This window comes from Hibiscus syriacus, unplaced genomic scaffold, assembly GCF_006381635.1.
Source record: "Hibiscus syriacus cultivar Baekdansim isolate YM2019G1 unplaced genomic scaffold, ASM638163v2 tig00112801_pilon, whole genome shotgun sequence".
NCBI classification, from domain to species: domain Eukaryota; kingdom Viridiplantae; phylum Streptophyta; class Magnoliopsida; order Malvales; family Malvaceae; genus Hibiscus; species Hibiscus syriacus.
The window spans coordinates 1-15,004 of NW_024063404.1; the positions used below are offsets into that span (position 1 = coordinate 1).

The 15,004-nt window shown below is 35.1% G+C and overlaps 1 protein-coding gene and 2 pseudogenes across 1 annotated transcript; 1 reads left to right on the plus strand and 2 right to left on the minus strand.

Annotated features, from left to right (window-relative positions):
* Positions 1-2,575: 2,575 nt before the first annotated feature.
* Positions 2,576-5,023, plus strand: LOC120183742 (annotated as a pseudogene).
* Positions 5,024-5,054: 31 nt separating this feature from the next.
* On the minus strand, positions 5,055-7,208 carry LOC120183682 (protein PEROXIN-4-like). The gene is made up of 6 exons (XM_039188343.1): positions 7,163-7,208; positions 6,899-6,961; positions 6,625-6,744; positions 6,399-6,527; positions 5,592-5,721; positions 5,055-5,232 (listed from the first exon to the last, which is right to left on the minus strand). The coding sequence occupies exons 2-6, from the start codon at positions 6,902-6,904 to the stop codon at positions 5,144-5,146; spliced, it is 474 nt and encodes a 157-aa protein (XP_039044274.1). The 5' UTR covers positions 6,905-6,961; positions 7,163-7,208; the 3' UTR covers positions 5,055-5,143.
* A 2,817-nt stretch (positions 7,209-10,025) lies between these two features.
* Positions 10,026-14,603, minus strand: LOC120183692 (annotated as a pseudogene).
* Positions 14,604-15,004: the final 401 nt, after the last annotated feature.

A 15,004-nucleotide genomic window follows, 5' to 3' on the forward strand; every position in this document is an offset into this window, starting at 1 on the left:
GGTGTTAAAAAAATTTTGAATTGAAAGAAATAAAAGATTATTTCTCTGGTCTTTTCATCCCTTGAGATTTTTTTTTGATTTTCCGACCTAGATTTTTTTCTCATTGTAAATCTTACGTGTTAGTTTTTCAATTAACGTTCTTAAATGCTGATTTGACCTAATAAGTTTCACAGAGACAATGTGGTCTCCGTCAGCCAGAAGTGAAAAAGAAGTAAACAAAGAACCCATGGAAAATGTTGCTGTGAAATCCGGGAATGCAGCAGCTAAGGAGCCTTATCGTAACGGAATTGTAAAGTCTCCAATCCCAGCACCTGGAGAAACTGTTCACACTCTCCCTGCAGTATCTTCTGCTTTGAATACAGATCAGCCTTTAAAGCACAATTTGCCCAACCGAGACACGAAAATGTAGAGATTCGAAGCTCGAATTAGCGAGTAAGATAGTTCTCATTATCATCCGGCATTCTTTCTGCATGTTTCATTATACCCCTGCTTTTGATTCTTGGATCCTTTATTAGGTTCAAACTCCAATAGTGTTAGAGTTAACCATGATAGCTAAACACGTTAAACCCTTACCATCTTATGACATTAGGAACAGATAAAGTGAATGTTTTGGATTATTTTTGGGGCTGTCTTGCTAGTACGTACAGGGTGATGAAATTTCAGTTAAAACCCTTAAGCTGTATATTTCTCAATAATATCAGTTCTATAGGAGACTCCATGCATCCGATCCCGACAAGATTGATCAAGCGTTTACCGTTTTTACTGTTATAATTCGACTTTTCATAACAGTATGTATACGATGGAGTCAGTATCTTGTCTGTGTTTTGGTGGAGTTTCCTAGCAACATCCAGAACTGGTAAATTAACAAAGATGGAGTTCCCTTGCTCTCTCGTCCCTCTTTAAATCACCATTAAGCTGTATATTCTCGATAATATCAGTTCTATCGGAGGCACCGTGCATCAATCCCGTCACGATTGATCGAGTGTTCACCGTTTCTGTTATAATTCAATGTTTCATAACAAATATATGCAATGGAGGTATCTTGTGGGTGTTGGTGGAGTTTCCTATCAACTTCCCAACTTGTACATCAACAAAAATGGAGTTCCCTTTGCACTTTCGTGCCTCTTTATATCATCATTGAATCAAACTATGCTTTCATTGTTATGATTATCATTACCCTTATGTTTCCCTTTCCTTTTACCTTAAAAAAAATAGTAATAGGCATGGGTCGAGTCAGATTGATTTTTGGTCTGTTACCTAAATATTCTCTCCATCCGTTATTTGCTTCGATTTGAGTTTAAAGAGATTTCATCTATTTAAAATTTGATCCGACCTTTGGACTTTGGAGTAAAATTTGCATCGAACCATCACAAATATATATATATATATATATATATAAAAATTTTAAACATAAAATTTTGAAATTTTAAAATAAAAAGAAGTTAAAAATAAAATAATTACAATAGATAAAAATAAAAAGTCTCTTGAATTGATTTTTTTTCTTACCATTGAATGAAACATATAACATTTATTTCGATTCAATTGCATTTTAAGGGGAAAAAATCAACAAATACCTAAACCTTATTTCATAGTATATTTAATAATATTTTTTGAGACACCCATGCAGTATATTTAATATTAAGTTAATGATATTAGGACCACTTATATTGATATAATAATATCGAGGATGATGTGTATGTTTAATCAATAGGAATTAAATTATTAAAATAATTATTTTTCCCTCTTTTTAGGGTTTTTTAAATCTTTTGATTTTTATTTTAAATATTTAAATTATTGAGTCATTTTATTTAATAAGTCTTTGATTTTGTAATAAAATTTATGGAAACGTTTTTTTCTAATTTTATATCAAATTTTAAATATGAGATTTTATTTCGTTTTCTTATTTTGGGTTTATTTAATATATTATTAATTTTTCTATTCTCATATTAATATTTTTATATCGATAATCACGATAAAATTCGGTGTACGTCCACATGGAGGTTTGGGCGTTTGGCTAGCAGATAATGTCAATATTGATCACAGCACATAATAGCTATATGGGTAGATTACACTTTTAGTATCTAAACTATTAGTTTTAGTACTTAAATTTTTAAAAAATTTAAAAACCATAAGCTTTGATTTTGTTTCATTATAGTACTCACTATTAGTTTTTGTTTTATTTTAGTACTCCGTTTAAAATTTAACGTTAAATTTTGAATAAATTAAATGTTTAGGTACTAAAATAAATGAAAACTGGTAGTTTAAGTACTAACCGCGTCAAGTTTTTAATGACATGTATTAAAATTAAATGAAAAATAAATATTAAGTATGATTTTGAAATATTAAAAGTTTAAATACTAAAATAGAATAAAACTTACAGATGTAGATACTAAATGGATAGTTTACCCTAGTTATATTGCAATTTGCTTACGTTGCGATTCTTGACCAACATGCAAACTTAAATACCCCACCATTTCAAAACTCAAACAAACAACAATTTCCTTCTTTGTTTTGCTCCAAATCAATAATGGAAACCACCATCTCTTCTTCTTCTTCTTCTTCTTCTTCTATTTTCTCAGCCATTTTCTTCTTCTTCTTCTTCTTCTTCTGGCTGAGCCATGGAGCACTGGGAATCGAACACAGTACTGCTGTTAATTATGAAGCTGACAAGCTTCGGTCTCAGTTCCTTCATCTTCTTCGCACCAGACGAGCTCCTCAAGGTCAAACCTTAAACAACACTAAATTAATACTACAACGATATAATCTCTTTTACTTTATATATCAGTATGTTTGCAAAAACCCTTTTCTTTTTCTTAAAATCTTAGTTCCTTTGACTGTGGAACCTGCAAAACGAGTGCAAAATCCTTTGTTTCAAGTTCCTCCACCAACCCTAAGAGAGGAGGTCATTTTGCTTTCTTTTCTCTTTCACAGAAATGGGTGTGTTATAAGCAGTCAGCTGAGAGCAATGGTTTGGTTTTCAGTGTATATTAGATAATATTTTCTTTGAAAAAGGTAGTGTAATTTTGTCCGAAGGCTGATATTAAAAATTTTAAGGGACGAGTTCACGAGGGGAAGTTGTATGTGCACACTGAGGTAATAGGGATTCTTTCTTACTAGCATTTTACACACACACATATGTATGTATATACATATGCATGCATGTACGTACGTACATATGTATGTATGTATGTATGTATGTATGTATGTATGTATGTATGTATGTATGTATGTATGCATGCATGCATGTGAAGAAAGCTTAATTACTTTACGGCTATTGCTGAAAGGCTGGAGATCAAGGGAAGTTGCCTGTTAATCTTAAGCTTGAAAGGTAACAAATTGAAAAGAAAGCCTGCTGTTGTCTTTCTGCACAGTTCCGGCACGAACTAAGAGTCGGTGCGGCCATTGATCGAGGGAGCAGCTACACGTTTCCTCTTCCTTATTAGCTCTTATTTTACCGAGTGTTCAATCATTTTTACTTCATTCTCCCTTTGGTTTTTGTTTCAGCCATGTGCTTCGAGGGAATACATCGCCGTTGCTATCGACTCTCGGTACCCGGTGAACGTGCTCGCAATCTCACTACCTATCAAGATGTGCGTATTCTGTATCCAATCTTCCTGTAGTTTTGACATGGTTTTAATTAACTGATAATTTTGAAGCACAGGCTCTAGTTTCATTCATGGATTAAAAGAGATACGATGCCGTTTATATTCGACACGGTAGTTCCTCTGAGTTTTCTTTTTCTTCTTGAACCATTTTACTTCCTCTAACTTAATCAGGATTGTCATGATTGAATTTCCAGTGTGTTCTGGTTTAATACAAGGTTTTCATTTTTCAGGTGTGGGATTTGATAAAGCTTGCAGATTATTTAACACAGAGAACGGATATAGACCCTACGAGAATCGGAATCACCGGTGTATCGCTCGGAGGTTAGTTAAACTCGATTGGAGATTATGTAACACATGTGGTATATACAGTTCAAGTGAACATCATGAAAATGCAGGGATGCATGCACTGACAGATCCAGAAATTTAAAAATGGGGTCTAAAATTTTAATTTTATTTTCTTAAAAATAATAGGTTTGCAAATTTTTTTTTTCTTTTTTCCTTAACAAGTTAAATTTAACCATTTCTCCAAAATAATGGGATGCACTTGGCCCCTATGGGGCTCGGTGAATCCGCCACTGGATGCATGCTTGGTTTGCTGCCTTTGCTGATACCCGCTATGCTGTTGCTGCTCCAATCATTGGTCTTCAGATAACAAAAGAATTCTAAATTCTTGAAAGCATAGAAGATCAAATGAAGAACAGAAACAGAGCTTTCATGTTATACATGTAGGGATTCCGATGGGCAATCGAGAACGATGAATGGCAGGCTCGTGTTGACAGTATAAAGCCTGTGTTCGAAGGTGATGTTCTTTGTATAACCGAATATAATGCTGTCATCTTGGACATTATTGTAGTTGAGTTAAATAGCTTGTGTTACTGAGTCTCTTTGATTATTTCGTTCAGTGGCAAGGACTGATCTAGACAAGAGTGCAATTGGTAAAGAAGTTGTAGAGGTCTGGGATAGGATTGCTCCCGGTGTAGCTTTCAAGTTCGATTCACCATACTCGATTGCAGCTATCGCACCACGCCCTCTGCTAATACTAAGCGGCACGACACTCTCTGAAACACTAAAAACTTGCCTCGGTTATGCATACATTGTTGAAAGAATTTATTTTTTCGGGTTTGTTGAGTATCAGGTACCAATGATCCAAGTTGCCCGCTTGGTGGTATAAAAACTCCGACAAAGAGGGCTCCTAAAGCTTATGCAAAGGCTCATGCTTCTTGTAAGAGTTTAAGGTATGGATGGATTATAGGTAGCAATTATTCTTTAAAGTACTTGCTTCAGTTCCTTTAATGGTTCTTAAGGATTGTTGTTCAAGATAAATTGGCCACGAAATGACACCATTAATGGTGAAAGAAGCAAGTCAGTGGATGGACAGGTTCCTCAAGCTAAAACAATTTCATTTTATTCGTACATAAGATAAGAGATTGCAAATATCGATATCCAAACGATAATACAACGATGTTTGAAAAGCACAAATGAAATCACCGATATTAATCGTGTCTTATGGTTTAAAGGCAGTTCATAACACCATAAGTTCACCCTTTTTTGGGCATGGCAGCAAGTCTGGTGTACATTCTTGCCATAGAATGGAATCCTCTGATATCACCCGACCTTAAAAGGTTGCCTGCCAACAAATAGGAAAGGTGTCTGTTATGGATAAAATCAAAAACAAAAGCAGCTCAAAGTACTATCGGATTTATTTTCGGTGTCAATATATCAGAGTTCAAAGAAATGGGAGAGCAATGAGCAGGAAAAAGAAAAGAAACCATGGAGAGATGGCACAGTAGACATCTTCATTTCTTATTTACATAACAGAAAGTACATAATTCGATATCAAAGATCTTTCTCGCATGATGATAATATACAAAACATCTACTTAAAAGGAGTAAAAAGGGGAACTTTTGTAATTAAGTTTGTGTTTAAATTAATCTTTCTACCATTCGTCTAGCAGAAACACAATTGACATAAAATAGACCAACTTACCGGAATCACAATTAAGCGGGCTATCAGGTTCTGGGTGAGCCATCAAAGCTATTATAGCCCTACAAACAGACTGAAGTGTCCACGCAGGACTCCAAGCATTCTTCAATATATCAAGGCAAATCTCTCCCGTCTGTACGAGAGAGTAATAATAAATAAAGGCTAAATTCTCAATTGAGCAACCTGGAATCCAATACATATGATATACTGCAATAGGATTAAAGATCAAGTGCTACCATATTACACCACTCAATCATGATCCGGAGCATACAATTATAAGAAGATTGTAATGTTATTGATTTTAGAGTCGAGTTCTGACATATGATCCAATTTCTCCTTCCTAGCTTGGTGGTAACTAAGTGAAGTTCATAGCAGGAATATAATGGCTTACATCAACTTGGATAAGAAAAGCTTGCGAAATGAAACTGGATTCTTTAGTAGTCCCATACAACCTTTTGGTATAAAGTGTTCTCACAAATTTCTTCAAACATTCTCTCCCGTCTAGATGAATTGACAGCCTCAAATGTTACATTGTGAAGTTAAAAAATATGAAACGTTCATAGAAACAGTATTGTATGGAAACTAATAGGTTCAATGGTGAGTAAATACTGCTTCTCCGTCGAGATCTTTGCTTTTTGGTGGTCATGGCAGCCTAACCAAAGTCACCAACTTTCATGGGATGGGAAATCATCAAATGTTAGTAAGAGATTAGGACACTATCTTAAGTATCGCGGCATCTTTCTTTCCTTCTATTTTATGATGTACGATTCAAGAAAGGTGTGAAAGGTAATGAAGCCAAGGAATTCATACCTTGAAATGCACATTTGGGTGAAATATTTTCGTCAAGAACCGCACTTGAGGAGGCTGCAAAGGGTACTGCTCAGGAACAGAAAAAGCAAGCTGGAACACTCCACCTTCATAAGGTGTCTCAGATGGTCCCTATATAACGAAAAAAAAGTCATAAAATTCAAGACAGAAAAAAGGAACAAAAATGTCTATACCATGTTTTTTTTTACACTCTTCACTCTGAACCAACCTTGATAAGAGCATTCCACTTAAATATGTTAGAATCATCACAAACTAGTTGAATATCGGGGTCGGCCGTCTTCTCTCGCTGTACCTCTTTGTATTCCTTAAACAACCTTGCTCTTGATGCCTTCACAAAAATATTTCAACAACAACAATCAATGAAAGAATTGATTTTCACAACAAGCCACACTAAATTCTCAGGTAATCACCGGTTAATTGATCCGATATACACAAAAAATCCATAATTAAACCAAGAAGAAACTACGTAAATATGAGCCAACCTGCATTTTCGTTTCTTGCTGGAAATTCAAAGATGCTTCTTTTTATATCAGCGAGACAAAACGCTGCGAAATTGAAAAGAAAAAGTAAAATTGTTAGCGATTTTACACCCTAAATTAAGTGTGTACCATTAGCAAATTGCAAGCAGAGAAAATGATTAATTACCAATTGAGTTTTTACGGATAAAATCGGATAAGATATCGATTAATGAAATTAGTTCAAACGATAATTAAAGGAAAATTAAAGAGAGTTTATTAGAATCTAACCTGAAGAGTTCACCTGAGAAGAGAGAAAAGGATTCTTCTTTTGTCGCCTTTTTTATTTTGATGACGGTGACGGAGATTTGATTATGTGTTATGCGATCTACTTTATTTTGGGTTAATTGCATTAAAGATCCTAAACTATTAATTTAATTTTAAATTAATCTTTTTTTTGTTACATTTTAAATTAATCTTTAAACAAATGGTTAATTCGCATGTTCTAGATAAGTTAGGTGTGGTAAATTTTTGACTCACTAGAACCTAATTAAAAAAAGTACCCTTTACCCGTATCGACTCAGGTTTAAAAGAGTTCTACTCGATTCAAAATCAACTCAATTTTTAAGTGGAAATTCATAACTAATTTAATTCGATTTAATCAGTCGAAACTCATCGAATGAAATTAAATATCCATCCCTATCTATTCTATTATGTTTTACCCATTAAAAATATAACATGTTAATCATTGTCATTCGGATGTATAACGTGGAAGTATTATGTAAATGGAAATTATACATAAACAAAAACATATATAAAGTATATAAATGATCATTATATCATGCTAAAATAATCTTTTTAATTATTAAAATTTTAAAAATTATAAAATAATCATTAAACGTATGAAATTATTATAAAATAATAGCAATAAATCTTTATATACATCGTGGTCAAAGGACAATAAGTTTTTAGGTAAATTATACATTTAATACATTAATTATTAATTTAAGTTTGTTTTAGTACTTAAACTTTCAATTCTTTCAAAAACATACCTAAAGTTTAGTTTTTGTTTCATTTTAGTACCACTGTTAAAAAATTAGCATTTAGCTTTGAAAAAATTAAAAGTTTAGGTACTAAAAAGAACCAAAATTGATAGTTTAGGTATTAAATGCGTTAAGTTTTTAACAGTTGGGTATTAAAATGAAACAAAAACTAAATATTTACCACGATTTTGAAAGGCTTAATTCAAAAATAAGTGTTTAAACTTTATCTCAAAAAATATGATTTGGTGTCTAATGTTTTCTCAGTTATACTTTTAGGTGTCTCATTATATATATATTTTTTATTTTTTAATAATAAAAATATTATTTTTAATAAAAAAAACTTAATTTATTTATAAAAAAAACCAAAAATTTAATGAAATTAAAAAAAACTCTAAAAAACTAGAATCTTTCATTTCAACCTGTTACCAACAGTGGAACGCTAGAGGAGCGACGGTGAGGATGGGTTTTGAGCTAAACTACACAGTGATTCGAATGGTGGTGATGGCGTAGCTTATAAACGTCGGGATCATTTGAAATCGACGAAAAACAGCGATGATAGCTTAAAATCTGACGAACCTTCAAACGCTATTCCATGTCAAACAGTGGCAGCTTACGGTGAAAGGTCAACGGAGGTTTGATTGGGAGTCGATGCGGGTGCTAACACCGGTGGCGGTGGCGGTGACGGTCACGACTGGCCGAACGACTACCATGGAAGGGGGAAAGGGGGAAGGGGGAGAAAAAGAAGAAGAAAGGGGGTGCTGCTGCGTATGCAGGGTGATTTGCTTTTTTTTTTTTAAATAAAAAATATTTTTTTAATTTTTAAAAATTTTAAAATAAATTCTCAAAATCACTAGGCTCGACACATGTCACTAATAACAATTTCATAGTGTTTATTTTTTCCCTTAGATTGCCAGTGGAGCTGAGCTGCTTAATGTCAATGATGCCATTACACAGTGCAGTTGCTTCAGCTCGCCTCAGATCATTTCTTGCTATGGAATCTCAGAGTTGGGGTTTGATTCCTCAAGGTCTCTTCTTATTGGAACACTTGAATGCATTTTTTTTTAATTTGTTTTGAGATTGCCAGCACTCAAGATTATTGATACAGAAAATGGAGCGATTAACACTACAGTTTTGATCTCTGAATTCTTAGTTCATATAGTTGAGTAATGATTGTACGGAACAATTGCACCATGTGATTAGATTTATAGAAAAACTCAACTATTTAATGTAAGAATCGTTAGTGAATTGTTCAATTATGTGACGGGCTGTTTCATGGAATCCCTTCTCCTTATTGTTAGTTACCATTTGCATAGTTTATAGCATGCATTTGTAAGGCTCTCTGGCATTCACTGGTGAGGACATGCCTATTTTGGTGATAGTTTATTTTGTCAAGAAAGCCAGCATTGTGTATGCTTGATAAAGTACTACCGTCTGCAGTGATGATAAATTAATTGAATAAGTTGGAAACGGAAAATATGTTCATGTTGCTATTTCTTTCTGAATGTTTTGCATTCGAGCATACTTATTTACTCGGTTACTGGCATTTATCATTTGTTTCTAATTCTTGTTGTTTTCCGATGTTGAAGGTATATCTATGCCTTTATAATAGCACCTCTGGTCGGTGGCTGTTATTTTTCTTGCCAAATTGGAGTGTGTTTCACTCTGTTTTTTATATCTGTAAGGGTTATTTCTTAATAATTTCTGTGTTGCTTGTTATGATATGATGAATTGGGAAGTGTTGATCAATGAGAAACCCGTCAGTCGTGAATTGGACCAAACATGTTTCGTTTCTCTGAAATTTGGTTTAATACAAAGATTATTGTCAAGTTTATGTTTCGATGATCCACTTCTGCAGTATGCATCGCTCGTGATTAGCATCAGTGATCTTTATTCTACGTCTTTACATGGAAAGTTTGTGGTGTCGGGTTGATGGCAGTCTCGTTCTCATCTCTTTGGTCTCAGTTTTTCTGTTTTGATTACGATCCTAAACATTTAATACCCTCCTTACTCATCAATGATCAACGTACTAAACTCGAAAAAATTCAATAATCTGTTCCTGGGTTTCCAGGGGAGTTTAGTAACAGGCTATCATCCAAGCCCGACTCATTGTGTATTAAAAAACTTCAGGAAAATTTAAGGGGGGGACAAAAAGGGCTAAGGGACATAAGAGGAATCAAATTAGCCACCTGGAATTATGTAAATGACAATCATGAAAGAAATTCAGGGTTTCACATGGTACCAGGTGTTCCAGGAGTAGTTGTTGGTTGTGAAGATTTGCTGGGTAGAACATTAGAGGCACTTGAAACCTGGTATGGAGAGTTTATTAAGCCATTGTCATCTCTAATGGATAGCCCATTCATTTGCTGGTCAAGATACTGCTGCTGGCCATAATCAGATGGTGCTTCCATTTGTGGGTTTCCATACATTTGTTGTTCTTGTTGGTTGTAAGGAACCATGCCCATGTACTGAGGTTCTTGGCTTTGTTGGGGATGAAAACTAGCAAACTGGCTTCCCTGCATGGCCCGATTATTATTAGTTGCGGAGAAATGACCTGTTGTGATCGGCTGAGTGTACGTGCTTACCATTGGCTGGGGATACTTAGCACCTGGAATTAGGCTACAGTCTGCTGGTTGTGCCTCCCAGGGTGGTGGTGGTAGTGCTAGTACCGAAAACGGAAAAAGTAAGTTCCATTGATTTTTGTGTAGTAGCATATCAAGAATATAAACTATTCAGCCTGCCAAAGAGGTCTAGAACATAACTACATGAATTTGATAAGAGAAAACACCATAATGATGTATTTTCTGTCATGTAGGATCTATCTGTGCACGAAAAGCTTATTATAAACAGAAACAAACCATAGGCAGGTGAAGGGGACGGCTGCTGCTGATCCAGCTGACTATTCCAGGTAGGACCAATGATCCCATGAAAGTTCTGCTCCTGCTGCTGAAATTGAGGAGTCCAAGGATTGGTTTGTCCAGCCAAACCTTGTGTGTTAGAAGAATCATAGGAGTTGTTACCATCAGGGAACATATCATATGGAACAGTGGCTTTCTGCTGTGGTGCAGGACTTGTTTCTTGTGCTTCTCCAAAAGGAACCATGGCCGGCGAAATATCTGCATTTGATGAATCAAAGTCATTGCAACTAAGTAGGTCTATTTTGGGAGTCGCTGCTGCTGGAGCAGTATTACCTGGTTGAGAACTTGCATCCGCACCGGAGATGGATCTGCAAAGAAATCCGGTTTGTCAAAGCTCGAGATACCAGAAACATCTGATCAAGAATCACAGATAACCCATAAATTAACTAGTAATCACTATATATCTAAAATAGTTCAACGGGTTTCATCTTCGTCATAATCAAGCCCCTGCAGTAAGGCAACGTTGTTCAGAAAACCAAGTGACTAAGTTCTATCAAGGCTTCAAAAAACTTGTAAACACATTTTTAATCAACGATTCCCAGCATATTGTAAATGGAGATCAAAGAAGTGTAATTACCTCGCAATAGACTGGTTGCTGATATCACCAGTATCAACTAGATGACCACCGGAATTCCCAGTTTCTCTTGCAGGCTTAGGTTTATTATTGTCTGGTTGATAAGAACTTCCTGAAGCTATTGCTTGATGCTTGGCTAGTAAGTGCTGCAAATCTTCATTCAAGTCTAAACCTTGGCGTAGAAGTGATTCATCCCTAGAAGAGAGAGAATTAAAGGTGATATATGTTTTAAATGTAAAAGTATTTCACGCAACTCCTCCTACAGTTTCCTAGAGGTTAGAAAATGACTACCAATGCAACTCATACGCTATGCATGCTAGAATAGATCATAAACGACGATGAAAAAGCACGTAAACTGACATTGCAAGGAAAGCAATGAAAGAAGAGCCTATGGAGCAGTCATTTTGGACAAAATGCAAGCGTAGCATTCCTCGCCACCCACTGCAACTTTGTTAACTTCCCTTCAGACATAAGAAAGGGATGCATGTGAAAAACAGTTCAAAGAGGACAAATTGTCATGTTCGATAGCTGAATTGCTCCAGCATTCGACCAAATTGAGGTTAAAGCGAGCGATCGCGTTATGACAACTGGACTAAAAAATGACATACGGCCAGGCACTTTATCAAGTAACACAGGCACAATCAACTGAAGCACCAGGTAAAAGCAAAACTAACGGAATGCATCAAGAACCCCATACAGAAAAGAATGTCAGCATCATGAAAACAGATGACAACATCGAGTAATCGAGGTATAAAAATGGTACTATGGACGCTATGAAGTTTTGTAAAAGAAAAGAACATCCTTACGAAGTCGAATTAACGAGGTGAAGAACTCTCTGTTTGTAGGTGCGGCACTGCTCCACCAAGTCAACAATGTCATCCTGCTTAACACCCTGAAGTTGTAGAAGAAAGGTCACTGAATATGTTTTGTTCATTACAACACAGAAACGTCTAAGCAAGCAAGCAAAATATCTTTCCTTTCTCTAGATTTTCAAATTGCAAACACATACCTCCTTGTTGTTAGGATCTAATGCGTTTAACATATCTGCAAGGTCATTAATAATTCTCCGCACATTCTCAATTTCTGTCGAACTAAAAAATGAAACTCCAATTAAAACACAAAAACATCATTCAGTCAGTGAAGTTTTAAAAGAAGAAACAACACATATGCAGCACATAGATACCGTGCTTTTACCAATGTTGTTCGGACTATTTGTTTTCTTTAATCTATCTATGTGCAGCACATGGATACGAGGATATGACCTCCTAATATCCAATCATATCTACGTGTGATATGTACGGTATCCAACACTCGCACCTGAGTCCAATTAGCATAGGTTTTTACGACTCAAACAACTGAGATGCAACAAAAATACCTCAGGGTTGGAAACTCGGGCTCTCCTGAAGGGTCATCCACCTCTTGCTTATCCCAGCAGCCCATATTTTGGTGATTTTAGGTTGAGTTTGAGACCTCTCATTTCTCTGGGGGAATACAGCCCCAGCTCGCTGAAATGACAAACCAGTTTGGCTCGAGTAAAATTGAAGGGAAAAAGTCATACCATGTAGAACTACTGCTTGCATAACAGCCATGTTTTGAATGTATGAGAGTCATAAGTAAAAGGTCAAATTCTATAGTAGGTCCTCCTACTATGCATTTTTGCAATGTTTATTTTCAAACCTAAAATCAACCTATTTTTCATTAATTCAGTCAATTTATTTGACGTGGCTTATTAAAAAAAAGAATTGGATGATGTCACATATACGTTTTAACAATTTTGTAATGTTGGACAAGTATTATACATTTTTTTTTTCATTGTTTAAATATGCAAAAAATTGTCCAACTATATATATATATATATATATATATATATATATATATATCAAAATGTATATGCCACATCATTATATCATTATATGTTTAAAAAGAATAAACTACATCGAATTATTTAGTGAAATTGCAGAAAAAAGCAAGTCTCGATATTGAAATTAGACATCACAAAAAGTAGAGGACTAGAAATGATGAAATTATAGTAAATGGACTAAATTATCCAAAAACACGTAATACAGGGACTTTTTTTTTTATAGAATTCGGCGTAAAGCCAACATACCAACAACTCTTGGTATGCAATAAAATAGTGTGGATAGACTGCCCTTGCCCCTCCAAAATCTTCTTGCCAAGTATCAACCAGAAGCAGTATCTTCTCTTTGACCCCACAATCACTCTACAATAGACCGGCAAAGAACTTAGAAGAAGCTTTAATATAAGAATAAAAACACATGCAAAAAAAAAAAAAAAGAGTTAAAACATGACAGTCCTACCCTTTTCTTGTATATTTTAACCATCTCAGGAAGAACGTTTCTGTCTGCAACATGCACATGGACAATGTCCCCACAGTTCTTTAACATACACTCTAGCAGCTACAACAACATAGGTCAAAATCTAAACAAGCTCAGTTTCCTTGTAAGAACAAGGTGTGAAAAAGTAGAAAAGAAGTGAAAATTGCAGTGCAAATTAATTCTCAGGAGCTTACTGTTAGTGCAAGGATTTGGACTTTGGGATGTTTACTTTTGATCTTCTTCTTTATGCCTTTCACGACGTCTTTCACCTGCCTGATAAATAATTTAAGGTTAAGATATAACATTCGAATAATTATAACCAAAATCAGAATAAATGCACACATTACGCTTTCGTAGGCATAGATATTGTATCGTAATCATTTCAGACTATTAGAAATTTACGATACCAATGCCATATCTCTTAAATCTACAATGAGCAGCAGATTAAGTTGAATATTGAACAATGAAAAAAAACATAGAAATTGTGCTATCCTCGTAAGCTTCACGAACCAAATCTCCCTTCCAAATTACCCGCGAAAAAAGATAATTTGATAATTAATCTTTCCTACATCTACAATTAGTAGCAGATTCGTTCATTATAATCAAATGGAATTCTGAAAATGAGGGAGGGATAGGGATCAAGCGCGACCCATACGTAGGGTTATGGTTAAGTATTTGACAGATCTCGGTGTTCTTCGTCCAATCTGGCCCCGTCAGTGCATCGCTCGTAGCTCTTTCCACCAAATAATTCACCATCTTCGCTCACAAAAAATAAACAATTCGTCCACTCAATAAAAACTTAAATGCGATTCCGGTCACCGTCCGGCGAAATTGAGGAATATTCCGGAGAATCCTACGAATCGTCTCTAAATGCAAATCAAATTGTTATTTTTTCGTCGTCTTCTTATTTTTTGGAAGATAAATCTCAAAATAATTATCCCTCTTTTCCCTTTTTTTCCTCCAATCATTTGGGAATGTTTGTAAGAAAAATAGGACGACTCAACCAAAACCCACCACGTGGTGTTAAATGCTGCATACACGTGGCACATCCACCTGATAGCGATGCCTTTGACCACTGCATGTATGAATCGAGCTGTGGTTCGTGCGCGACTCCGAAGGTCTAATTCAGGTTTTAGTTCCTCTATTATTCTCAAACTTATGATTTAATTCCTCTATTTTATAATGTTAATAATAAATCCAAATTGATAAAATTATTAGTAGATGAAGTGCACATTTTCGATTTAGACTTACCAATAACATTATTT